The 25,965-nt window shown below is 35.2% G+C and overlaps 1 protein-coding gene across 1 annotated transcript in view; it reads left to right on the forward strand.

The window, feature by feature from the left end:
* LOC306863468 (phosphatidylinositol 3,4,5-trisphosphate-dependent Rac exchanger 2 protein-like) overlaps window positions 1–25,965 on the forward strand; it is a 155,383-nt gene that overhangs the window by 40,819 nt on the left and 88,599 nt on the right. The window contains exons 7-15 of the mRNA XM_079406809.1: window positions 3,906–4,039; window positions 4,139–4,242; window positions 7,707–7,856; window positions 9,974–10,118; window positions 15,855–15,955; window positions 18,388–18,491; window positions 18,597–18,646; window positions 22,802–22,877; window positions 23,391–23,463. Coding sequence (XP_079262935.1) covers window positions 3,906–4,039; window positions 4,139–4,242; window positions 7,707–7,856; window positions 9,974–10,118; window positions 15,855–15,955; window positions 18,388–18,491; window positions 18,597–18,646; window positions 22,802–22,877; window positions 23,391–23,463 — 937 coding nt within the window. The remainder of the gene's footprint in view (window positions 1–3,905; window positions 4,040–4,138; window positions 4,243–7,706; window positions 7,857–9,973; window positions 10,119–15,854; window positions 15,956–18,387; window positions 18,492–18,596; window positions 18,647–22,801; window positions 22,878–23,390; window positions 23,464–25,965) is intronic.

The raw sequence follows: 25,965 nt of genomic DNA on the forward strand, positions 1-25,965 counted from the left end.
AAGTGCTCTATAAACTAACCACAAACTGTATCTAACATGCAGATGTGTTCTGCCCCCATCCCATCAAGTAACCAGCAGGTACCGTTGACTGCAGTTCGAAACTCATTTATCCTCCAGACTTCCCTCTTAATAACGTGTGACTGGGCATGGGGCTGCCGGCCAAGGGAAACAATGGCGGTGATTGTGCGGGCAGTGTGGGTTCTGTGCTCGGGGTTTATGTAACGGACTCGTCCAGTGAGGTTTTATGTGAGCGTTGTGCTTGGTGGCTTTGGGGAAAGATGGAAAGAGGTGAAATAAAAGACACAGACATGGTGAACGTCTTAGGTTACGTATGTACCCCAGTTCCTCGAGGGAACGAGACGTTGCGTCCGATAATGCTAGGGGAACGCCTTCAGCATTACCGCGCTCTGATACAAGTGTAATCTGTCCAATGGATGGGCGAGACATCACGGGCAGTGTGGCATTGAGACGCAGCGTCTCTTTCCCTCGAGGAACTGGGGTTACATACGTAACCTAAGACGTTCTTCTTCAGGAACTCGAGCTGCGTCCGAGAACGCTAGGGGAACCACATTCCCACGCCGCCAGACTGGCAAATCCCTGCCTAGTGTGGATGGAGCACAGCTACGGCGAGAGAAAAAGGACATAAGTGGCTAAAGTGGGCAGGGCCTGCGTCCCGAAGGCCAACTTCTGAGAAGTGAGTCTTGAGTCATCCATTCCAGTCATCCATTCCCCAGGCCTCGGCCCCTTCTTCGACAGGATGTCTGCTCCCACACTGAGATGCCCAGGCATGTGAACTGCTCTCAACGAGAGGAGGTTGTCCTGGGACCACCCAAGGATCTGGTACGCCAGCCTGTACAAGGCGTGTGAACGCAGACCTCCTTGGTGGTTGATGTAAGAGACCACTGCTGTGTTGTTGGCGCTATCTCACCAACACACGGCGATCTCTTAGGTCTGGGAGAAAGTGTTTCGGTGAAACACCGCCAGCATCTCCAGGCAGTTGATGTGCCACATGAGACAGCGAGTACTCCACAGACCGCAGGCTTCGGCCCGGGAGTGCCACTTCTTGTACTCCCAATAATATTGGAGTCAGAGTGACGCTCCCGGGCCGAATGTCCTGCATACTGTAGAGAGAGGCTAGTTTGGCTAGTTGGAGGCTAGTTAATCCAGTTTGGTTCTCCTCCGCCTCGATTCAACGGGCGGAGGAGAACCGATTTCCCTAAATGAGGAACTGGAACACGGTTGGGGCTGCTCACCAACTATTTGAATGGTGAGCAGCAGCTCATTGGCTGCTGATGTGAATAATGATGTCACTATGTCAGATTGAGTTAGAACTTGAGTTAGAATCAGGCTGAATCAGAATCAGGCCATCTAGAGTTTCATGACAGAATTTTGGATTAGTCTCATTTGCATATGCACATATTCAAATGTATCACATGAAAACCGTTAATGTTTGGAAGCACAGATGTTGAACTTGGTGTAACTAAGAGTATTTTTCTCACAAAAGCCGAGCATATGACGTCAGAACATTTGGGATTCAAATGGACTATGTTTACAATGCTTTTAGGGTGTTTTCTTTGTCATGGAGTTTAACAGACCCTGGTCACCATTCACTTTCATTATATGGCTAGTTTTATGTTTCACAGAAGAAAGAAAATTATGTAGATAGAGTAATTAAAATGCACTGCATTTTAATTTATATATTTAATTTATTTGTTTGTTTATTTATTGATGGCTTCAACAGAGTCCAAAAGTCTGGGTTTTGTGAGTGTGGGTGTTGTTGATAGGACGCCGTGGTAGGTGTGAGTCACTTTGGCATGGTGGCACTAGACTGAGTTAACAGTTGTGGTCAGTGTGTTAACCACAAAAGTCTCTCTGCTGAGTTTTGAGTTTAACTGTCTCACGTACAACTTCCTGTTTCACTCAGATTTAGCCTCAACATTGTCTAATCTCAGAATGAACACTTCACAGCAGGCGTTAGATCTATTTTTAACCATATTTTGCAGATGACGATACAGAGGACAGCGTTTATGCTTACATCCTTTTGAATCTGTTTACCCATCTGCTTCATGAGTCACTGAGCCATATCGTATTCAAGAATGCAAGTAAATGAATTAGTAAGCAGTCCTAATAAATTCAAGTCTCACATGTTGAGAGATTAAACATCAATCACCTCAACTCTTTTTAAACGAATAAGTGGACTTTTGCATTTGATCCTAGCAGCCTTGCACGTGTCCTTGTGTTTTAAAAAGAAATTTTGCAAAACAAAGGCCATGTTGTTTTAGCATTCAGTGTGCGTGTTGAAATTATCCTAGCCAGGTTTCTCTGTCCACATCAACCACTGTAAAAACATACCGCAGAATGAAAAACAGGCGGTGGATTTTACGAGTGAAATATAGTGGAATGTTTTATAACAGACAGACATGGGTTTTGAAAATTATGTTGACTGAATTTTGTTTTAAGATCTACAATTTCGCTGCAAGATTGTTTCTGTCTGTAACACATATCTGAGCCGTCACACCCTTCTGGTAGGCGAGAAATTATATACATTTGGTCTGTGTGGCCAGATCTGTCACTTTAAGTTTCTCAGAGGACAGTAATTCATATTATGGGGAAATTTCGGTGCACCATTTAGTCGTGCACACGGTTCGGAGTGCAGTGACCATTCCAAAACCACATTTATGAAGGACACTGTGACCTTTTGGAAGCAGTTCCCAAATCTGTTTTAGCCTTCTGTGCTTCATTAGGCTACTGGCCTTTTGCTTTCCTGTTACTTCATGTCCAGGAAAGAGGGCCTTTGACGGGATGCACACGCACAATGAAAGCAAAGAATCCTAGATTTGCTTCATAATCATGAACTTCAGCTCCTATTAAATGTGAAATACATCACTCCATTAATATGTGTTCTGGATTTGGGGAAAGAGTAAGAGTTTGTCTGTTCTCACTGGCTGTGGGTGGAGATGGGATAAGAGAGAGTGGTTTTTCCACAGTAGTGTCCAGAAGCGACTGGTTGCTCATTGTTGTTGACCTCCTGCTCAGCTGTGTGTCCTTCACAGCAGGTCTTATGAAGCATTGTTAATGAGACTGTACTGACCAAGAGCACTCTGGGAAACAAGACAAAGTTAAGTTTAATTCAATTCAAGTTTATTATAGCGCTTTTCACGATACAAATCGTTGCAAAGCAGCTTTACAGAAACTTAAGTGTGGGACAGAGCAGTATAAGGGATGGACCACTTGCATAAACAAATGAATGATAGAAATTATAACACTTAATATGGCAGCTGTATGACACAGAAGAACATGTTTAGAAAGTACTAGTGATCGTTCTGGAAACATCTTCTCTATTGTCCTTACTCAGGGCTCCATCATCACAGACAGCTGAACTGAAATTAATCATTTTTTATTTTATTTGATTAAAGAAAAAACATTTATTTCTGATGTAGAGAAAATAATACATAAAAAATAATAGAAATTATGTAGACTATGTTATTTTTCCTATTAAAGTTTTGTGATATGGTGGGCCAAATCAAAGGTCAACATGGGCTAACTATGGCCCATGGGCCCTGGTTTGGGCATCTCTGATATATACATATAAAAAAAAATGAAAACCAGTAAAAATGACAAAAACACAACAAAATTACTAAAACTTTAACTAAAATTAAAGTGAAAACAGAAAATATGCCAATTAAATTTAATTCAAAATATTAACAAAAACTATAAAACCATCAATGGTACTAAAATAACATTGACTCTAACATCACAGACAGCTGGACTAAGATTCTTTTTATTTTATTTTATTTTTATTTTGATGAAGAAAACATTTTGATAAAAAATATTAAATTAAATTGTATTTAAATTCTATTAATTAAAATAAAATTAAAAAATGTTGCTCTATTTTCCACACTTAGGGCTCCAACATCACAGACAGCTGTACGGAGATGCTCATGCAGGGAGTTCTGCTGAAGATCTCTGCAGGGAACATCCAAGAACGCATCTTCTTCCTCTTTGACAACTTGCTGGTGTACTGTAAGAAGAAGAACAGGTGAGCTTTCACTTTCACCTGTCAAACCTTGCAGCCGCCAGCTGTGTTGGTTTTTAATGAGATAACAGAGTAATGGTTCTGTACTGGGCTCTGTTACAGGCGTTTGAAAAACAGTAAGACGGCCACTGAGGGTCCTCGTTACCTGTTCCGAGGCCGAATCAATACAGAGGTCATGGAGGTGGAGAATGTGGATGATGGAACAGGTGTGTTGTTTACTCACCCTCATGTCATTACAAATCCATATCAGTGTTATGTTAGTATAACTGAGATACTATCGTAATTTGTTTATATTTCATTTTAATTGTATAGTTAACGTTTTAGTAATTCAGTTGTGTTTTACCATTTTATTAAGTTTTTTATTTTGTCCCGTTTTAGTTTTAGTTATTTTAGTACAATGAAAATGATAAATGTTGCATTCTATTCTATTCTATTCTATTCTATTCTATTCTATTCTATTCTATTCTATATTGACAAAATTCCAAAATTAATGTTGAATTAATATAAATAAACTGTTTTAAATAATATTTGTGTAATGGCATCTTTAGATGGATTTTTTGGTCATTTCAGAGGATACAATTAAATAATTAATCTGCACACACACACACACACACACATATTCATTTTGTTTTTTAGTTTTTAGTTATTTTAGTAATTTAGTTAGACTAAATTAAAATTATAACTGTTGTAAATTAAGTTTTTTTTTTGATATTTGATTTAATTAATTTTTTTTAATATTTGATTTAATTTTTTACTTTTATTTAAAGATAAAGGAACTTTTTTGTTTGTTTTTACTTTTAATTAACTCTAATACCCCTGATCCATATAAGTAACTGGTTACTAGGGCTATTAAGCTCTAAAAGTGACAAAATACCACCATAAAAGTAGTTCATATAAGTCATGTGACAGCAAACATAATTGGCTTTAATGGAAATCCATCCATTAGTTTAACATATTATTAAAATAATCTTTGCACCCTCAGGGGGAAACTATAATAAACGCTATAGCTCTGTAGCACTTTCAAAGTGTGTGGGTTAAGCGTTTCACTGCTTTAACAGCTAAAGTTTAGAAAAATGCCATTTTCTGGGCAGGATGACAAGTTCTTGGAGCCCGGTGACTTGATGAACTCTTGAGTGGAGTGTGTTTTGGCGATGGAGAGGTCCTGATTATCAGTTATATTTGTAGAAGCAATCATTTGCTCCCTGGCGGACCTAATATCTGGCTGCTCTGGAGATGGATGGGTTTCAGTCCATGGAATCTAAACAAAGCCAACACCGCCACATTTGCTTGTGGGTTTTCCCATTCTCCCCAATGTCTCCGTGTAAAATCCAGACATAGACTATTATTTGCGTGTAATGAAAGCCATTGATGGAGACTTCCTGTGTGCAGCTGTAAAAGTGCACTTTAAGTCATAGATGGAGAGTTTCTCTTTGATTTGCATTTCAATTGTTTAAATGATAGAAAGAATAAAAGTCTTTGTATGAAAGTTAAGAGCTATTTGGAAATTGATTCGGTTGAATTAAAGGAAGATGCTGCCTGTGGCGGCGTTATCCCACCAGCGGACGTACAGATGGATGCCAGTAATTTATCCAATTCCTGTGCTGAATTGAGAGGCGTAATCATTGCAACACACAGGCCGTTCACGGGGGAAGGAAACACAGGCGCCCAGATTGACTGATTATGGTGCGAATGAACGGCCCATTTCAAATGCATGAGAAAATAAACTGATGAATACATCTCACCTTATTTGTTTTTTGCTGAGGTGTTTGTTAGCATATGGTTTTCAGAGTTATAATAGTGGCAGATCTTGCTTGTAGTGCTGTCACGATTATTGCATAATCATCATCCAAATAAGGGAGTTTTAAGCAAATGTACTCTACCTTTTTGAAACAGCAGTGTATTACGTGAGCGTTTCAAATGAACTCATGTACTACATGTGCATGTATTAAAATGATGGTAACGTGCATTGTTTCACTTTATGTAATTGCACATTTGCATAATTGCTAATTATTTTTTGGTGTAAAAATGCAGACCTTTCAACAGAATTAAATAATAATCGCATAACATTCAAAACAACAATTTTATAATAATAATAATAATAATAAATAAATAAATAAATATATTGATTAATGATTAATTTTCTATTAATTTGTTATGTTTATATATACGCCAAAAAAAAGGTCACACTTTATATTAGGTGGCCTTAACTACTATGTACTTAAAAAAAAAAAGTACAATGTACTTATTGTGGTCGTATTGTATTGCAACACACTATTGCTGCCATTGAGGTGGGATATGGGTAAGGTTAGTGACAGGTTTGGTGATATAGGTAGGTTTAAGGGTGGGTTAAGGTGTAAGGGATGGGTCAACAGTGTAATTATAAATGTACTTACAGAAATTAATTACAGATATAGCTACATATAGGTATTTTAAAAAATATAAGTACAATGTAAGAACATGTGTGTACACAATAAGTGCATTGTTTCAAATTATTAATTTAAATGTAAGTACATAGTAGTTAAGGCCACCTAATATAAAGTCGGACCATTATTAATAATATTATTAATTTGTGAATGTATTCATATGATATTACCATGCATTGCTACTTATATAATTGCAAATATTTTGGGCATTACAGGTCAGACCACTTTAATCATCATGCATAAAATGTGACCCTGGACTACAAAACCAGTCATGTGTAGCACGGGTAAATTTGTAGCAATAGACAGCAATACATTGTATGGGTCAAAATGATTGATTTTTCTTTTATGCCAAAAATCATTAGGATATTAAGTAAAGATCATGTTCCATGAAGATATTTTGTAAAATTCCTGCCATAAATATATCAAAACTTAATTTTTGATTAGTAATATGCATTGCTAAGAACTTCATTTGGACAACTTTAAAGACGATTTTCTCAGTATTTCGATTTTTTTGCACCGTCAGAGTCCAGATTTTCAAATAGTCGTATCTCGGCCAAATAGGATCCTATACTAACAAACCGTACATCAATGGAAAGCTTATTTATTCAGATTTTATTCAAATGGACCCTTATGACAACTCAATTTGCTTGCAAAGCACAGAGCTGTACAATGTAGAGAAGTACTGATCCCAAAACAATGCATGAAAACGATTAAGAAACCACCACACGGTATTGTTTGAAAGTTGCAAAAAAGTTCTAAAGGATTTTGTTCCTCTGAGACATTGATGCAATCAGTGCTTCAAGATGGGTTTTAATTCCTGCCTGTTCTTCAGGACTGTTCAAATAGCATGTCGATTCTTCACGGCCTTGTAATTAGAGCAATCGATTCGTCGTCTGCCTGTGATCCATTTCATTCATGGGCTGTTTTGTTTGTTGCCTGTTTCATGTGGGAATGTTTCATTTGCTCTAAAGTTTACTGTTTTCTTTGGCTGTTCACACTGCTTTGTTTATGGTCAAGAACATCCATTTTGTCATCTGGGCCACTTTGATAGATAGCCTGGCATACAAATGTGGAGGGAAGGCAAGAATGCGAAACGGAGAACATTGCTGGTCATGCCACATGCAGACAAACAGGCCACACAGACAAAAGAAAATATGCTTTGGAAAATCCAAGGAAGTGGCCTGGGAGGGCTATAAAAGGCGTCTCTGACAGGCAGACATTGATTACTTGTCTGTGTTTTTCCTCAGCGGATTACCACAGCAGCGGGAACATCGTGAACAACGGCTGGAAGATCCACAACACAGCGAAGAACAAGTGGTTCGTCTGCATGGCAAAGACGCCGGAGGAGAAGCAGGAGTGGCTGGAGGCCGTTTTAAAAGAGAGAGAAAGACGAAAAAGTGAGTAATGATGTAATAATACTTGCTGAAAAAAAAATAAAATTACAATACGGCTCATTAAGTGTACTATGAGGGAACAAAAGCCTTCATTTGAAATGTAATGGTCAGATTTCGCTGTATGGTATTACAATGTACTTGTACATTTTTTGTTGTTAATTATTATTAAATATTATTATTATTATAATGTGTTTTTATGTTGTTTATATTATATTATATATTTTATTGTATTGTTATTATATATATATATATATATATATATATAAATTATATTGTATAATATTGTAATATTAAATGAACAGATAAAACAAACTAAATATATAAACAACTTATAATCTGTAACAAGAAATATATTGACAGTGAATCCTAAAATTAATGTAGATTCAATATAAAAAAATATGTTAAATAATATATAATAGCATCTTTTTACAATTTCTTAATTTGAGATTTAATAGTCAGATTTTGCTGTACAGTATTACAAGTAATTGTACATTTTTTTGTTGTTAATGATCAAATAGCATTATTATAATATATGTTTATATTATACATTATATTGTTTTATTATATTGTATATACATCTAAAATAAACTAAATATATAAACAAATGAAAAATGGTAACAATAAATATATTGACACGTTGAATCCCGAAATTAATGTAGAATCAATATAAATAAAATATATATTAAATAATCTATATCTATATATAATAGCAATATAGTAGCATCAAAGTAATATTAAGGTCAGTAAAATACTGATGCCGATACCTCTATTAAATTTATTTATTATATATTGTAATGTATATGTATTATAATGTATATATAAATATTAGTGCTGTCAAACGATTAATCACATCCAAAATAAAAGCTTTTACCTACATTATATATAAATATATATATATATATATTGTACTGTGTATATTTATTAAGTGTATATAAATACACACATATACAGTAGATATTTTGGAAATATTTACATGCATATAGGTTTATATATTTATATTATTATAGTTAATAGTTTATATTATATATAAATATATTTCATATACAAACATAACATATTTTTCTTAAATATATATACATGCATGTGTTTGTATTTATATATACATAATAAATATACACAGTACACACATATATATTATGTAAACAAAAACTTTTATTTTGAATACGATTAATCTCGAATAATCATTTGACAACACTAATAAATATCTTTAAATATATAGAAGTATATACAATAAATATAAATTTCATACAGATTCACACATATATGAATTCATATTCATACACAAATCAAATTCAAATTCAAATTCAAATCAAATTCAAATTTTATTTGTCACATACATATACATACGTAGTACGACATGTAGTGAAATGTATTGTACGACTGTCCAACAAATTGTCCAACAAAATTAAGAAAAACCTCAAGTTTACAAAAATACAAATAGAAAAAGCACAGTAAACATATATACAGAAATAAACTAGCAATAAAATAAAATAACAAATAGATATGAGAATAAAAATAGATATGAAGAATAAAAATAGAATATGATTCTATATAGATTCTATAAAAAGTAAAGTGTATGTCAGTGATAAAGTGTCCGTGTGCTGTGCAGTGCAGTAAAGTGTATAAGTGAGTAAAGGAATACTAAAGACAAAGACAAATGGTATGTAAGTCCCACTCATTTATCCTTACGTAACCCTTCTACAAATTAGTGCAGATTGTATTTGAAAATGTGCAAAGTGGAAGTGTGGGGTGATGTGCTTAGTGTGGAGAGAGGTTAAGACTCCGAATGGCCTGCGGGAAGAAGCTCCTCCTCATTCGCTCTGTGTTCGCCTTCACACACACACACACACACACACACACACACACACACACACACACACACACACACATATATATATGTGTGTGTACATATATAAATATAAATGGTAACATTTACAATAAGGTTCCATTTGTTACTTATTTAACTACATTTGAAACTAAAATATATACACAATATATACACCTACATACATTGTGCTAAATATATACATATATACAATATATACATATAGCACATATACACATACAATCTGTGTAATTCTGGGTTCAGACAGTGCAATCTCTCTTATTTGCTTTTCCAGCATTGAGACTGGGCATGGAGCAGGACACCTGGGTGATGATATCTGAGAAAGGCGAGAAGCTTTATAACCTCATGAGTAAACAGGGCCACCTCATTAAGGACCGCAAGCGCAAACTCACTACCTTCCCCAAGTGCTTCCTTGGAAGGTAGGTCTAGCGAGAGTCTTCTCTCTGTGCTCGGTCTGTGCGGATAATGGCTGTGATAGACTCCAGGAGAGATTACGCTAGAGGTCACGACCTGTAGTATCATGGGAGTGCGAGTAACACACTGAGAATGAGAGTGTGTAGCTGTAGAAGTGACTGTAGTGACCGAAGTACATACCATTTCATGAACATCATAAATAACAGAGCAGTGCAGTGTAATGGAGTTAGAGATGGACAGCATTCGGGTGAACAGATCTCAGGCTACTGTACATGATGAATAGATCTCAAACACTAAGTCAGGATCGTTTTTATTACCCGTCCATTTCTGTGCTTTTAAATCTGTCCTTTTCTGTAGAGTCCATCTGTCTTTTGTTTGTTCTTTTCTTTTCCTTGAGGAATTTGACTTGTGTGTTAAAGAAATAGCTTCTAGGTCCTTTTTTTGGTTGTGATTTTTCTTTTAAGAGGTTGAATGTTTTTATACCTGCTTTTTATTTAGCAGTGTAAATCCGGACTGTTTTAAATGGTACCCAGAGTTCCCTGCACCACCCAGTTTGTTTTTAAACTGTAACTAGCATACACTCAAAAAAAACCCACAAAAAACTGCTGCGTTAAAAACAACCCAACTTGGGTTATTTGGCAACACAGTGCTGGGTAAATATTGGACAGAACCAGGGCTTGAAAATGAAAAAAAAAAGTCAATCAGTTCACTCTGAGCAGAATCGATATTTTAACGTTTCTGTTCCTGCGTTCCTCTGTATTATTACCGTTCCGAAACCGGTTCGAGTAGAAAAAATAATGGTTAACGTTATTTTTTAAATTGTCTTTGCCTATAATAATGATAACAATAATAATAATAATAATAATAATAAAGTACAGTGTTTTTTTTTACACAAAGCCAATACAGCATAATCTTTTCTAGATTTTTTAATTTCTAAATGTAGGCTACTAAACAAAATAAAAAATCTATTAATGCTTTAAAGACATTAAAGTATTTTTTAAAGATATTTAAAATTGTTTGCTGCATTGTTAAAAAAATGCTACTTGTATAAAACAAATCCTCTAAATTTAAGGCTGTAGCTTTAAAAGGCTATAAAAACGTCAATCCAAAAACTGATGCCTACCTCTCTCACTCGGCACGAATCCAAATGTTTCCATATTCGCGACTTATCTACTAAAATATTAGCCTATTTATTATAGGCTTTCATCGACGTAAAACATCATCCTTCACATCGGCTATATCAGTACAGTGAGGTGGTCACGCTGAACGCAACAGATCAGACAACGGAGCACTGTAACTTTTTATTCGTTCCTAATGAACAGGCTGCAATGTCGCAAAGATATGTGTCTTTGTGCGCGAGAGGCGCCAGCGCAATATGGCCATACCAACGCTGGTTGGTTATACAGATGCAATACATAATTCAAAACTGTCAAGCTTTTGCAAAAAAAATAAAACTGTAAAGATTTTGCAAAACTTTCTACTTTCTGCCGTCTCGTTTCCTTTCCGAGAACATTGGAATGCGTCACAATGAACTATAAGCCTAACTCAGCATATTTTTTTTCTTTCATTTTGTTAATCTGTCAAGTATTTACGTGAAATATATTTAGTGTATAGGCATATATATTCCTTTTTATGTAAGCCTAAATTTTTATTGTGTTTTCTCCATTCACAGAAGCGCTGCAGGTGCGTAAAATCTGTTGAATCCATCTTATACTATCCTCGGATTAACGCCGATGCGATTTACCAAAAATTCACAGCTGAGCGCAGGCGAGCATTTCACTTGTTGGATGCGTCAGCGTCACATTTGCATAGTCTGTACTACTTGAATTCCTGATTGGTTGACAGCTAATTTCAAATATTAAATGGAACGATAAAATAACGTTATTAACCGGTTAATGGCCATTTAAAATTTTCGATTCTGTTCGGAACTATAAAATTTGATTTAGTTTCTGTTTCCGGTTTTGTTCCAGTCAAATTTTTGTTCGTTTCCAGTTTTCGGTTTCGTTCCATGAACCGGTTCAGAGCCCTGGACAGAACACATGCTGAGTTATTTTGACCCAGCTGGTTGGGTTAAATGCTTTTACGCAACATGCTGGGTTGTTTTATTTAAGTCAACTATTGTTTAAAAATTATTACATTGTTGGCTTAAAATTGGCTGGAAATGAAACAATCACACAGAATTATTAGAGGCAACAGCAATAATCAAAAGAAGAAAAGTTATTATCAGGCAAGACCACATAGACAAAATACATGACAAATTGAATTTATTTGGTGAATACAGCATAGTTTACAATATTACATACATTTAAACTCGTTTAACAAGCATTTTAGACATAAAAATGTAACATTTAAAAGTAGCATTTTAATTTAAATGTATTCAACCGTTATCTGCAATCGCTTTTTACCAAAATAGTGCTAATTCGCGTGCCGGTGTGTCGCTGTGCGAACCTCAGACCGCGGCCTCGCGTTTCACTCGTAGCTGAAAGATGCCGCGACTGACTCCAAAACCTGCCCATAAACAAACAGTACTGAGATTAGAGAACATATATTAACATCAAATTAAATAAAACTCAGTACTATAATGAATAAAATCCATTTATGTTATGCAAGGCAAAAGTCGTTTCCATCATGCGAACTGACAGCTAGTACATATGTTGCTCACTTTTGTGGCCAGCGGTTTAGACATTAATGGTTGTGTGTTGACTTATTTTGAGGGGACAGCAAATTTACACTGTGCTGCAAAGTAACATGAAGTTGTTTAGCATCAACCAACCAATCATAAACTACCTTAATGCTTGCCTCATTAAATATTCATGATGTGTCTTTACAATAACAGCAAATGTGAGATTTAAACCAGTGCAGATTTATCTGGCAACATTTTCATATTTAGACAAGCAGGTATTAAATCAAATCAATTATTAACCTCATAAATATGCAAATAAGAATATTAACCCAGAGATTTCACATGAAACCTTACAACCTGACTACTCAGGATTAAGAACTAAACAAGGGAAATGTGAAACAAAATAACCCAGGATTATGTTAACTGAACATGTTTTTCTTTTTCAACGACTTGGTAACCACAAGGTAGTTTTCTGTATGAGTTATCGTTGTTTTAGTAAGTTTGATCTGAAAAAAATATTGACGCCTACCTTTGAAGATGTAAGTGTGAACATCTGCAGTCTGCATTACGCTGAAGCACCCAGACCAGAAAATATAAAGGAGATTGTTCCAAGATGTGTTGAATTTTTCCTGCTCTGATCTCATTTGCTTGAAGTGTGGTTGGGAAATCCTTAGGCTGAACTCAGATTAACTCAGCTCGACTGGCAATCCCGAAGTCTCTGCAGCTGGCATTCACAATTTAAACTCTTTGAGATGTCAATACGACAACCTCACCGTTCGCTAAAATAAGACACTCAAAACGCTGTGACACTCAACCACAAACTTTCACTCTTTATAATGCCATTTTGGGTTGGGATTTGCCTGTTCAAAGGAGATGATAATAATAAAAAAGCCTCCTCAAAGTACAACTGCTTATAGTTGTGGCCAGATTATATTGTAAATGGATTTAGAGGCACTTTTCCCCCCCAGCGTTTCCAGACAGCACACAGACAGCGAGGTCTGGAGCGGGAATGGATTCATTAAGGATAGAGATCACAGACAGCAGATAATGTTCATGAGTGGGTGGTTTGTGCGTCTCAGAAAGCCAGATGGACCGAAGAAACATATGATAGCAGAACCTGTGAAAATATAGCTCTGTCTGGGTGAGCGTGCTGAAACACTGCAGTGATCTGGCCACCAGTTTGTTTTACTATTTTAACATGTGATTCACAGCCAGTAGTATTTTTGATCAAGCTCATCTCTGTTTGCTTCATGTATCTCTATGCCTCAACTATTTTAATTCTGCTCTTCTTTCATATAGTTCTCTTCTTGCAATAAGTGTCTCTCTCTCTTTGCTTTATGTACTAAATTTGCATGTTAAACTCTGAGTATTGAATTTGCAGCAAAGGTTAGCTCTTAATTAAAAACCAGACTTAATTATAACACTTGCTTTTAGAATATTATTCACTATATTTAGTTAAACTCAATTTTTAAGAACAAGCTGCTCAAATAAATTATGTATTTTTTGTTCTCACTCAGGATTAGCATATAGGATTTGGCAGATGCTTTTATCCAAAGCAACCTACAATGCATTCACATTTATTAGTATTCGTGTTCTAGGCATTCATGATTGATTGATTGATGGATTGATTTCAGTATTAGTCAAAGTATTGGATATTTATCAGGTGGTGTTTATTATTTAAATATGCACTCTTGTTTCCCCTAGAAAAAACAACAACTATGCAATTATTAATTTTAAATATATTTCATACTAAGTATACTTCAAATCCACTATGACTTTCTGATATAAAATTATAATTGCACTTTATTTCCTTTATTGCACACATCAGTCTTTAAATGCAAGATATTTAAAGTATATCTGAACTATACTTGCTATAGTTCCACTTTAACACGATCAAATATACTTAAGTATATCTTTAGTTGGACCTCAGCACTACTTCTGCACAAATAATGTGCATTAAGCACATAATTAGTTGTTTTCTTATTATATCTGCACATGTAAATTTATTTTCTGTGTTTGTAAGAACTGAATTCATATCTGTATTATATTGCATGTTTATTGTACTCAGTTTCAGACCACCCACAAACGTTTTTCCCAACTAATAACCAACTAATTGTTAAACTCTCATTAACAATGAACTCTAACCAGATTCACATGTTTTTCATGGATTCATCTAACCAATAATTGTCGTCTCACAGTAATCCGAGAAATCCCACCTTTATTATAATGAGAACTTTATTTTATATTTTTTTTTTCTGTAGCATATTTCAAAATGAGCATTTAACTATGTTTTATGTTGTGTTCATCTTTCTTTATTCATTTTGTTCGCTGTCATTTTCTCTTTCTGTTTCAATCTCTCCATATCATTCATTCAGTCAGCGAAAAAGCATTATGCAAACTTAAATGGTTGTAATTTATGAATGTTTTGGAATACAGACCTAAGGTTGGTCTCTTTTTAGACAAATTCTATCTCCTAAAACCTTAGAGGTCTGCTGGAGTCTGAGATGTTTCTCATGCTGTATCACCATCGGGTTCCATGAACTCTGGGAAGAGCCGCAGGATTACACTGGTGGAGCTTGGCATGTTCGTTTTGGTTTTGTGGAGAGGTGGATGGGACGGAGAAGCAGGGAGGGAGTGGTGGGAGTGGAATCAGATATCCTCCACTGAGACAGTGGCTTCACCCAGAAAAATTACTAAATTATACAAGGCAGTCAGTTTAGCTTTATCGGGAGAAAAAGACTGATTTAAGAAACCAGAGAAAGATTGAAAAAGAGTAGGAGAGAAATAGAAAAGGAGTAAATCTTTTTTTTATTATTCTAATCTCTGCATTGTTAAGGGGATCAATGAATTGATTGATGGATTGATAGATAGATGGATGGATGGATCGATAGATGGGTAGATGCTGGATAGTAAATAGATGAGTAGAAAGAAAGAAAGGAAAAGTGACCAGACTTAAACTCCACCTCAATGCACAAGAAGACTATTAATTATCGAGCTCATCTCTGTGGTGCGATCACTCAGTTTTAATGGATTTTGTTGACAGTCATTCATATAATTTATGGGTCCCTCTTTGTTTGTCCTCACATTATTTATATGTCCTCCATCTCTCTTTTCTTAGTGAGTTCGTGTCTTGGCTGATGGAGATCGGAGAGACCAATAACCCTGAGGAAGGGGTTCATTTGGGCCAAGCTCTCCTGGAAAACGGCATCATCCACCACGGTTAGTAATATTTCCACTCTATTGATCTTTTACTAGCATATTCTGACTTTCTGTGTGTCAGTACTGGCTAAAAGTTTTACAGTAACTGTATTGTATAACTGGGGTTTGTGAACTAATAATTATTTAATAATTATTAAGTTATAAAAACGTTAAATTGAAATTAATAATAACAATAAAAAAGTAATCATAATAAAACATTTACTATAAAAGAAAACTAAACATTTCTGCCAGTGCTTTTACTCACCCTCATATCTTTCCAAACTGTGGAACACAAATTATATTTTGGAAAATAGCTCAGTGTTTATTTGTCTATGAAATGAAAGTCAATAGAGTCCAATGCTGTTTTGCAACTCACTGACTTAGATTGTGTGGACAAAACTGCATTCTTTAAATGATCATCTTTTAGAGGAAAGGTCATACAGGTTTGAAATGACATGAGAGTGACTAAAGTATGACTGAAACTTATTTTCTTTTACCTTAGTTATAATAATACTGTATGAATTAGAGGGGTAGATAAGAGTCAGATAGCAAATGATAAAATACAACACAAACAACACTTTTAAAACATATGCAAATCTTATAAATATGAAAAAAGGCAATACACCGTATTGAACTAAAGGTGGCTTGCCATCAGTCAAAACCAGTAGATAGACATGCACTTCATGTCTGCTTAGCTCAAATAATCAGTTGAGTTTTCATCAACACCATTTGTGCATTATTAATATTTTAAAGGGATAGTCCACCCAAAAATGAAAATCTGTCATTATTTACTTCTCATGTCTTTCCAAACCTGTATGCATATGCAACAAAAGAAAAATGTTAGTAACCAAACCCTGCTGTTTGTTTAATACTGAGGGAACTGGCTGGTCTTCTGTCTGCTATTTCTTTTGTCGTTTGTTTGGGTGGTGGGGTTCAGTTCTGCTCAATGCATGCTCACCGTATGGACTGGATTTTTCCCTAAAGGAGACTGACTGGCTTTGAGCCAGGACTTCATGCTAAATCACTTTTCACTTCATCGCTTCCTAACAGGGAGAAATAAATTTGAGCTTTAGGGCCCTCTGTCCACTCGTTCGCATTTACAGCTTTGGTGAGAAAGATCTTTAAGCCTTTGCTGAGTGTTCGCTGAGGAGGATGAATTCATTTGGCAGAAACAGCAGGATTACTTTTCATAAGCATGTTAGTGTTACTTGCATTTGTGCTTACATGAAGCTGAAAGCTTCTGAATTCCATTGAAAGATTCTGAAGGTCCTTAAGAGTTTGTGTAGCCTTTTGTGTCTTTGTAAAACTTTTTAATACCTACAAAGATATTCATTCCGCCTCAATTTATAGCATTTCTGTTGCCTTGCGCATGTAAAATGAATCCAAATAGAGTATAAGTCATGCATTTTAAATCTTTACATTACAGTTTTAATGTTGTATTTATCTGAAATAGAATTATGAACAATGCAAAAAGTAAAAAATAAATAAACAAATTTTACAAAAATAAATAAAATTACTTTTACCTTTGGCAAAAATGTTTAAAATTCCACTCTTTACAAGAGCTGTTTTTATTTTTCATAAAGCGGGCTGCCACATCATTTTGAGATCACATGACCAGCTGAATAATTCTCTACTTTATGCTTCATCTGCTTAGCTCCCCTGTAATTGGACAATTGTAATAGTAAAATAAATTACAGCTCAGAATAACTACTATTTTAATAAATTTAAAATTTTAGCAAATTGAAATCTAAACTGAATATATTACACTGTGCACAAAAAAGGGTTCAATTTTTTTTTTTTAAGTTTTCACAAAACTCTTTTTTTTAGACTGCTTGTAAATGAGCGTTATATTATTGCTAATATAGTTGGTAATATTTCCATTTATTTTTCCAGTTTTTGAAATTTTATTTATTTTATTTTTTGCTCCCCAAAGCTATACAATTATTTGATAAAAAATACAATAAAAACAGTAATATTGTGGAATAGCATTACAATTAAAAATAACTGTTTTCTATTGCAATATATTTTAAAATGTAATTTATTCCTGTGATATCAAAGCAGATTTTTTTTGCGTTATTACTCCAGTCTTCAGTGTCACATGATCTTTCAGAAATCATTCTAATATGCTGATTTGCTGCTCAAGAAACATTTGTTGTGTTAAAAACACAATTTTTTTGTGGACACCATGATACATTTGATCTATCAGGGTTCTGTGATGAATAGGGCATTCAAAAGAACAGCATTTATTTGAAATTGAAAATTTGTAACACTGTGAAAAAAGGGTCACTTTTGCATGCATCCTTTCTAAATAAAAGTATTGATTTCTATTGAAAAAAATTGTATTGACCCCAAACTATTAAACAGTTGTGAAATTTTTAATTTATTTGGAAATTTATGTGGATGCATTTTGTTCTAGCCTTAATTTAATCTCCACATTCTAAAACTTATTTCAGTCACAGACAAGCACCAGTTTAAGCCTGAGCCGGTGCTCTATAGGTTCCGCTATGATGACGGCACATACCACCCTCGCAGCGACATGCAGGATGTCATCTCCAAGGTAACTCAAGCAGCCATGCTCTGCTAAATGGCCACTTTCTCGCTGTCACTTTCTGCCCTTTTGAAAAGTTTGGCATACAATAACAAATGTCCTTCTTCCCCTCAGGGTGTGAGGCTGTTCTGCAGACTCCATAGTTTATTCACACCGGTGATCAGGTAAGGGGCCAGTAGCTTAGTTCCACCTCATTACAGCTGTCTCTAGTCACACCACCCCTGCCAGGTGCATTTGCACCCCTGTCCCTTCTCCTTCCGCTCTAAAAATAGCACCTATAGGAAAAAAAACTAGAGGCTGATTAGTGATAAAAAAAAAATCAGTTTTCATCCATAATTACTTTAGTTATTTATACTTTTATGTATGTTTAAGCTCATAACAAGATACTTTTGTAGCCATTGTCTTATTTTTAGTTCATGGAGTTGAACACAATGTTGTGCCATGCTCCTATGTGAGTAATCAGTGTGGAGGCCTTAAATGTGAAACAGGTGCATTCCAAGATTTTGGCAGCTGACAGACCACAGGACATTAAATTCTGCATGCAAACACAAAGCTAATGGACTCTGAGGGTACATTTGCTTGTTTGGATGATCAGGTGGATCCATTTTCCAATTTTCTGCTAAATTCTACAATAGTTGTTGAAGGCCTGTTGGGTTGTAATACAAATATGCAATCCCATAAATGCATCCTTAAGAGTTGCAAGCTATTTTCTGGAAGGTAAATTGCATAAAAAAGTCTTTGTCAAACAAAGAATGTTTAGTTTTGTGTGGGAACCTGAGTGCATTTCTAAAGGTTTTTTAAACTGTAAGGCTGGATTTATGACATATATAGTTCATATATAGTTCATAGATTGTGTGCAGTGAGAATGTGTTTGAGCTGTAGAATTTCACTATGATTTTCTGTTAGGTTTCATCTGTGTGTGTGTATATATATATATATTTGGTTAGAGCACTAATTCTAATAGTAAATGTTATTTTTTATATTTGTTTCCATTTATTCTAATTTAATTTTTTAATCTAAACCTGCAAATTAAGATAGACAATGTGAAACAAAGGAAATGTAAAATATTACTACATGCAGTTATAAAACATTTTAATATATTTAATTTGAAATAATTAAATTTAATTTTGAGCAGAAAATTCTGAAATTTAAATATATAATATATGAATATAATTTAGATAATATATAAATTCTGAATTCAAAATTCGAAATAAAATAAAACTGATTTCACTAGAAATCCCACTACATTTTTATGTGTGTATAGCCCTATTCCGACAGTAATTGTATGTAAAGGGGATGTAATATATTTTCAGTATTTACAGGGGCTAGTAATTTTATTGCCATCTGAATCCAGAAGATCAGTGTTTTTCTCCCACAACATGAATAAAAATTCCTGGCCGAATAACCTACTGTTTTTTGACAAACACCATGGTCATGTGGAAATTTAATTGCCATCCAAATCCACAAGTTTTGAAATAGGCCATTATTATGGGGTGCGGTACATTTTTGCATGACTGATTATTTTACTAATCAAACAAGTAGCCAGGTCAAATGTTCTCCTTATGTAAATAAGAGTTAACATGTCCACATTTAAACATCCAGACATCCAGCATTTTGAGACAGGAAATTTAAACCATAGCATGTCAATTTTCCTATATTTATATAAGATGTTAAAGTAATTAAAGTAAGAAAAAGGATATTATTTTTCTATAATTAAATTAAGTAAGATTTATTAACTGTCCAAGCAGTAAGAGACAATTTGTTTACAGCTGACAATCATGTGACTGGCCACATGAGCACCATTTTCCCAGGTTTGTAGGAACTAACTCCTCCACCATGAACAAATCGCCATCCGAATGCATGAGTTTTTTTCACTGACATCCCCTTGAGAAACAATTACCATCCAAGTAGGGCTTAAGAATGCATATATTCTCACATTTCTGTACTCTGTACTGAGGATCCCTTCCTTGGAAAGCTATAATTGGAGAATCCAGTTCTAGTTTAATTATCTGGTATTTCCTGCTGGGTGGAGGGGCTCTGGAGGGGCTTCACCCCCCCCCCCCACCTTACCCACATTAAAAAAACACTTCTGCACCCCAAAATCCAGGATGAGTAACATTCCTGACATACTGTATAACAGTGAGAAGTAGAACAAAAAGAAAGTAAATATCTAAGAGTGTTTGAAAATGACCAAATGGCCAAAATCTAAATTTGGTTTACTTTGCACACACTTGTCCTACAGATTGCAGTGCTTTTGTGCCAGGCATATGACTGCCTGTGGTAACGCTGTTTACCCTCATTTGTCACGCTGACATTTCTGGGTACAGCTACAGAGGAAAGGGCTGGCTCCATGTCTATAGCGGTTAAATCATGGCAAGGCCTGTCCAGACTCACACTTCTGGTCTGTGATTAAAACAAATCCATATATAATTGAACAGAAACCGTCACACACACTTGAGGTGCATGGCGAGAGAGGACTCCTTTGAGAGAAAAGGCACATTTCCTGTCATCTGGAGGTGTTTGGTTGTGTAAAAATGTAATGGGGATGTTTCTCTTTCGAATTCTCTGAATTGTGAACAGCTAAGTTTGGAGTTGAGTGTGTGTGAGTTGCAGGGTGTGGGCCCTTGCTTAGCCCTCTGACCTAGCGCAGTGAGTGTCCCCCAAGAGACCCTTGGCTTCATGAGAAAATCTTTGCTCCATTTCATTTCCCGTGGTCTGGAAGCAGCCGCAAAGCATCCATTTGACCCATTCCAGGCCCTGGAGCTGGACCAAACTGAGCTGAGAGACACCTGCTGACCTCTGCTGGAACAGAGAATCATGTTTCTTAAGAGAACATAGGGTCTTGAAACACATTTTACATTTTTTTTAACTTGACACACCATCTTAAATACACAACACCAGTGGCTAGACACTTAAGAAACAGCGTGAAATGCAATGTAGTGGCCAAAGAAACCCATCTGAATGTTTATGGCTGTAGCGGTGTGTTCTGCTGGTACTGAATTCACTTTTCCAGAATGGTTTAGTTGCGTAAACCTGTCATTTGCACACTGTCAGAATGCTAATCCAACCATGTTTAAAGTTGTATTTTTTCCATTCTGTCATATCTTCACACATGCCAAAAGTGACAACCAGGATGTTCTGTTTCACAAAGAAATTAATAATTTCATTCACTGGTTGATTCAGTTGATTCAGATGGTACCAAGTGTCTCTTTGTGTGATTTCAATGAGGCACTGAGTCATTAACTCAATGATTCATTAAAAATAAGTAGCTCACAACTGAAAAAAAAAAAAGATTTGGTCAGATTAATTTACTGGTTTGCTTATGGATTCATTCATTGATACATTCAGTGGCTTTAGGTGGTGAAAAGTGTTTTTTCATATGTTTGGAGTGAGCCATTAAATCATCAACTCAATGATTCATTAAAAAGTCATTCATGTATTAATTCACTGGTTTGTTCATGTATTCATTCACAGATCCATTCAGCGGCTTTAGGTGGTGACAAGTGTCTTTTGGTGATTTGTTCATTGATTTGGTTACTGGTTTGTTTAACAGCTTTAGGTGGCAACAAGTGTTTTTTGAGTGGAACAATGAATCATTAACTCGATTCATTAAAAATAAGCTATTAACGACTGAATTTTTTTTTTCTGATTCATTCACAGATTCGTTCACTGATTTATTCAGTGGCTTTAAATTATTACAAGTGCTCAATGATTTATTAAAAATCACATTTACCAAAAAAACTGTTCTCTACAACTTAAAAAATCAACCGTGCAAAGAGAGAGACTTTGGTAAATGATTAAAGCATTGAAGTGAGTTTACTTTTATCAGAGTTGTATCGTGTAAATGGTAATTTGCACATTTGCTAACCAAAGCACCACTGCTAAAAATATAAAAAGTAGAAAAAAATGTATGAAAAAACTGACTGGTTAATTAGTTGGCCGCTGTGATTCATTGACATCTGCTCTCACTGAACATCTCCACTCACTTTGCATTGATGAAAAAGTCATTTTAGCTTTCCAGATCAACTTTGTGTCATTTAGTGTGGTCAGCGAGAGCAAAATATGTGCAGAGTGTCCTTATTCGGTCAAACATTACGACCCCTGTGCAACCCTAAAGGAAATTCAAGGTAAAGAACTTGTTTGGGCCTCAAAAAATTGAGAGGAAAGGGTTGTTGTGACGTAAAAGCCCAGAACAGCACTCTCAAGAGCTTTTCAGGCAGATGCAAGTCAGGGCAAAGGTTAAAGTTTAGCTTGAAATGTGTGTCTCTTGAGGCTACTGTACTACTGTTCAAGTCAAATGTTCCTTGCTTTTCTAACAGGGATAAGGATTATCATCTACGAACGTATAAATCGGTGGTGATGGCCAACAAGCTGATAGACTGGCTGATAGCACAGGTAAGATTTGAGTCTGATTGTTCTGTATTATGATACTGCTTTATAGACAGATTGGAAACACATTGACCTCCATAGGAAATGAGACAAGAGGAAACAATGGAGCAAAATTGTTAGTTATTTCCTAAACAGGCCGGATAATCTCAAATATGCTGAGGCGGAAGAGAACTGTAACAATAAACCACCGTCTAGCCACATTCACATAATTCTGTCTACTTAAAAACAGACTAGTCGTCATGAGAATACAGATTTTGATTACATTTGAAGTGTGGTTCGGATATTTAGAGGCAACTTTCACAGTCAATGAGTGTTCAATAAAATGATGTATTGTGTTTGACTATGAAATTATTACCAGGCGGTCAAGTGACCCTTCAGAGATGTCACACTGTGGTGACCGGACCGCAGTGGTGTGTATGAATTACATGTGGTTTTCTGTAGCTCAAAGGAGGGTGTGTGACATTTTGACCGCTTGTAAGCAGACTAAGAGAGCAGCACTTGTCTCTTTCTCTTATGAAGGGTGACTGCCGAAGCAGAGAAGAGGCGCTGATCTTGGGGGTGGAGCTGTGTGACAATGGATTCATGCATCATGGTATGATAGCTGCTGTTTATGTCATTGTTTCACTGTTTTTTTTTTTATTTCCAGTCTTTTTTTCTGTGTGTCTGTCTGATTTCTTTTGGTCTCTTTGACACTGTATCTTTGTCAAAGTTGTCTTTGTGTGTATGCGTCATATGTTAACTCATCCCAAAAGTGTCAACCGGGATGTTTTAAGCATAAATCAAAGAAACTCTTGTGAGGTTTGTACTTTAAAACAACAGCAACAATGTCAAAAATACAATTTGCCTATGGGAACATGGAATTAAACCCAAAAGATTTGTTTACAATTTGTTCACCAAAAATAATTTTTACTGATTTGTTCATGAATCCATTCATTCCCTAGAAAAAAGTAATATATTTAAAATACATTTATTTCATCCTAAGTATATTTCAAATCTGTTAATACTGAAATATCACTCGAGACTTACTGATATAAAAATTATAATTAAACCTAAAATGTGTTTTGATGTCACTATTTATGAGGATTGTATGATCTTTGAATAATAATGGTCTTTAAATGCAAGATTTTTAAAGTGTACCTGAAGTATACTTGCAATCGTTCCACTTTAGCACAATCAAATATACTTCAGTGTATCTTTATTTGGACTTCAGTACTTTTGCACAATTAAAATGTATTAAGTGCAAAATTTGTTGTTCCAATTTAGCAGACTTTAAGGGCCAGATTTACTAACATCAGTGCAAACCGATAGAACTGTCAGGTTACTGACTAAAGACTAAGACGCGCAGGGAAGAATTAGCGCTGAAAAGGCGTGGACACAGTTATTTTTGCGCCTGACCTTATTGAATATGCATGTCTAAGAGTTTCCCTTCAGGCGCAAAATTTATGGGAGGAGTGTATTAAAATGAATCACGCAACGCAATTTACCTACGTTTGCACTCGTCAAATTACTGGTATTTGCGCCATTATTTAACGCCCAAAAAAGCATGTCTTAAAGCAGGTAGTAATTTGTGCTGCTCTTGGTATATTGCGCTGGTCATTACAGAAATGATCTGTCTGTGTCTGTGTTCTTTAATGTGCGCATTGCCAGTAAATCACACTCAGAATTTTCCACTCCCATTGGTGCTTTTATCTAATTGCGCTCTAATGCTAATTTGCCCTGTTTAGTAAATCTGGCCCTAAGTATAAAAGTTTAGTATACCAAAAGTACAATTGCAGGGTATTTTTATTAAATACATGAATAAGTAACTATATTTGTAGGATACTTAGAATGAAATAAATGTATTTTAAATATATTTTAGTATATTTATTTTTCACTTTGGTTTATTTGTTAACTGATTCATTTTTTGATTTGTTCAATGTGTTGTGACAAGCGTCTTTTTGTGTTTTTTCTGAGTATGACTGAACTTAATCATTCATTAAAAATGACAGTTTTTCACAACTGAAAAAGCAATCACATGAAGTGAGAAACTCAGATATGAGAAATATGAAAGAGAATCATTTGTTTACTTAAATTAATTGTTCTCTAGATAGATATATTCTTTTTGAGTAAATATATTTTGTTTTCAGGACATTTTTAATAGAAAGCATAACAAAATATTAATTTAAAAAAATGATTTTTGTAGTGTATGAGATGAATTGACTTTGCAAAACGTTTCCTCTAACTGGATTCTGCACATTCTGTCTCTCGACAACAGCCTTGACCTTCACAATCCAAGTTTGACTGGCTAGTTGTCATGGCAACCGTTTGTTTGCAGGATTTGGGTCTCATTTTCAGGGCGCTCGATGCCAAAGTCCACATCATGGCTCGTCTAACATGGGCTGCTCCAAATAGCCTGCAATTGAGTTTCAAATGCGGCAAACTACCAACAAATTTATAGAACGTAATAACTTGACTGGCTGTGATTTCATTTTTGGTCCTCTATTTAAGATGATTCACTGGGTTATGTGACCATTAAAGCTAATTCAGCTTTATCTAATCTCACCCATAGAAGTGTGGAGGAGAACTGGTTGGGGGTATTTTTGCTACAAAAGTGAAGGGATTGTTTAGAGCCCATGTTGCCTGGGTGACAGATTGAAATCCTGGCCTGTTCCTTTTCATGGGACCCACTTTCCATAGAAAAGGCTTCCCCTCTGAAACTCTCTGTATGGCTCTTGTCATTCCTTTGCATTACATGGTTCCCTCTTCTTTGTGGCACACAAATAAAATTTTCACATCAATTCGATCCTCATCTGCTGCATGACAAGCAGCAGCCAAAACAAATACAAAGTAGTTGCTATAAAGTTGCTTTTTGCCGTGTGTTATAGAACGACTTTAGAAAAACAGATACCAAAGTCAAATGAAGTTGAATAGTTGTCATATAACATGTCAAAACTCAAGAGTTAAGTTAAAGTACATTTATAATATAATGTAATATAATATTGTATAATATAATAATTTACAGTAATAATAATATACATTTTAATAGTATTATTTTGTATTTATTATTGCTTAATTATTTGGTAATTTAACTCATGCAACAATAAACAAACATGTC

This window comes from Barbus barbus (assembly GCF_936440315.1).
Source record: "Barbus barbus genome assembly, chromosome: 44".
In the NCBI taxonomy this organism is placed as follows: Eukaryota; Metazoa; Chordata; class Actinopteri; order Cypriniformes; family Cyprinidae; genus Barbus; species Barbus barbus.